Source organism: Cynara cardunculus, unplaced genomic scaffold, assembly GCF_001531365.2.
Source record: "Cynara cardunculus var. scolymus isolate 2C unplaced genomic scaffold, CcrdV1 Un_Scaffold_2183, whole genome shotgun sequence".
In the NCBI taxonomy this organism is placed as follows: domain Eukaryota; kingdom Viridiplantae; phylum Streptophyta; class Magnoliopsida; order Asterales; family Asteraceae; genus Cynara; species Cynara cardunculus.
This window is the reverse complement of record NW_020201009.1, coordinates 37867-40403: the sequence shown is the minus strand read 5'-3', so window position 1 is coordinate 40403 and position 2537 is coordinate 37867. Positions and strand designations below refer to the sequence as shown.

Below are 2537 nucleotides of genomic sequence, written 5' to 3'. Positions count from 1 at the left end.
ATGAAAATGTAATTATATCATTTACCCTAATTTGCCACCTAAAAAGGAAATGTTCAAAAAGTTCACATGCTTTGAATAAACCCTCGGCCTCCTCCTCCTCCTCCCACCGCAGAAACCGCAGTTCATCGATTTAGCTCTGAAGAGAAGCACCGGGAGTAGAAATCCAATCGAATGGCGAATGCTGCCGACGTAGATGCGCTGGATTTTGAGCCTGATGACGATGATCTCATGGACGAAGATGCCGCTGTTGACGTCGACGCCTCTTCTCCGAGAACTTCCACTCCAATCCCTAAGCTTAAATCGGCCATCACTGGTGGCGCTGTCACCGTTGCTTCTTCTATTCCTAGGAAAACTAAAAGACGTGGATTCTGTGAAGAAACTGATGCCGAACGTAATAATCGTATGTCTGGTCATTTTGATTCTCTCGATTCAGATGGCGTCCCCGGTCCTGAACGATGTAAGTTGAATTTGTTTTGCTTTTGAGTTCTCTTTGTATCTCACAGTTGTTTTTTACTTAACGTTCAATTGATTTGGCGATTTGTTTAGATTTGGTCTAGGTTTTTTAGGTGTACTCTAGAATGGATGCATTTGTATATTGACTTTTAGGTTTTTAGATGTGTCGCTCTTAACTTCACTCACGAAAGTAGGAAGGTTACCTTGAGGTTAATTATTAGGGTTGTTTTGCTACTGCTAAAAATATTAGGGTTTGAACTTGTTTCTTAAAGATGGACCTCTGTTCTGAAAAATTGTTAGGGGAAAATGGACTATGGCATGTATGCAGAAAGACCGACACAATTGGTGAAGGGTTTGTAAGGAAAACTTTGGTCATTGATTTTGTGGATGTCTTGACGGAGAGAAAGTGTTGGGATGCAGAGGGAATGAAAGGCCAAGAAAAATCAACAAAAATGTGATAGGGAAAATGGTGGAGTAAAATTCACTCTTAAGCCATACTAGTGTTTTTCTTTTAAAGTTTATGATGCATCACTTACTCTCTCTTTTCTTTGTTTCATGCCCCTCTCTCTATCTATGTATGTGTGTTTTTTAGATGGGTGTAACTATGTGTGTATGCTTACCTATAATATGATACAAGGTTATGCTGCATCACCCCATAAGCAATTGTATGCCAAAGAATGTATTTATCACGTGAATATGACACCAAACCGTATTGTCGACCATATGCATATTTTCTTCTAAATTAACAACAAAGAATTAAATACTTCACCCTAAGTGTGTTCAGGTCCAATCCACAACTTAGAATTACATTTGAATCTGACTTGCTTCATGGCATTCTTGACTTTATCTCATCTAATATAATGTTGAAAACGATCCTATGAGTCAGAATAACATTTGGATCTGTATGAGTAACTTTCCGCAGACATATACAATAGAGTGTGACTTTCTAGATCTGACTAGTGCTAGACCTGGCGCACTGGGTAATATGTTCCTTCAAAATAATAGTTTGCATGAAAGTTTACAACGGGCTGTATTGTAGGGTCGTATAATGTCGGTTCCTGAACATGCTCATGCAATCGTCCCAATTCAGATTTGGTGTCAAGAGAAGATTTCTTCTATTGAACTAGAAGGCGAAAACTTTTCAGTTTTTCAAGTCATTATGTCTACATATTTTAAGCGCTGTCAAGTTAAATGAGGCATCCCCTCCTGTCACGTTGAAGTACCAACATAATTTTTGCCTGTTGCTACAAGAAGTTTTAAGGACGACTCTTCATGTTTTCAAACATGATGAAAATATCTTCTTAGGTGCCTATATGGTACTTAGTGTCATTTATACATGTCCTTGTTTATGTAGAGTTTCATGCTAACATGTATGTTTTGTGTTTGCAGAAAATTTCCTTTTACTTTCTGATGATAGTCAGAGGCTCTTTATTCGTCTTTATACAAGAAAAGGTGTTACTGTTCTCTTTTAAGTATTAGATTGTCATGCCCTATTGTTCTTGGTTAGTTTTATTTGTGCTGTTATCGATTCTTCTTGTTGGTTATACTTCGTTTTTAAGGAAGGTCGTATAACATATAATACAAGTGTCTCAAAATGTGGTTAAATTTGCTTATCCCACATTGGTGGGGAAAAAAAGTAGAAGGAATGAAATGCGTATATATATATGAAAAGAGGAGGTGATTCTTTTTGTTGTAAGTCATGATGTTGGCTTAAATGAGTCAACCATTTCATTTGCAATTGTCATTATGAGATTTGAGTATTTTTCTTAAATCTTGAAATGTGGTTACGTTTGTTTATGTCATATAAAAGGATAACTTTAAAATATTGAGATGTTGTGAGTGGTGTATTTTAATATCTTGCGTTGTGCTTGCTTTTTGGAAATCCCACATTGATGAACAAATGATATAGTGATAGAGTATGATATATATATATATATATATATATATATATATAGGTTGATTCAAATAGAAACCAACCATATGGTACAAACTATGGAAACCGATCTTAACCAATCACATTCTTTCTTCACTTTAGGTTCAAATCTAAATTATAAATTAATGATAAGGGTAATTTGGTAATTCAA

At 35.9% G+C, this 2537-nt stretch overlaps 1 protein-coding gene across 2 annotated transcripts; it reads left to right on the top strand.

Annotated features, from left to right (window-relative positions):
* Window positions 1–79: 79 nt before the first annotated feature.
* LOC112502931 (RNA-binding protein Y14-like) lies at window positions 80–1765 on the top strand. Of its 2 annotated transcripts, none has more exons than XM_025106951.1 (2): window positions 80–457; window positions 754–1048. In XM_025106951.1, exons 1-2 carry the CDS (start codon window positions 172–174, stop codon window positions 909–911), a joined length of 444 nt encoding a protein of 147 aa, XP_024962719.1. In that variant the 5' UTR covers window positions 80–171; the 3' UTR covers window positions 912–1048. The 2 variants fall into 2 exon arrangements, with proteins under 2 accessions (XP_024962719.1, XP_024962721.1); XM_025106953.1 differs by lacking the exon at window positions 754–1048 and adding an exon at window positions 1493–1765 and having other exon boundaries at window positions 83–457.
* Window positions 1766–2537: the final 772 nt, after the last annotated feature.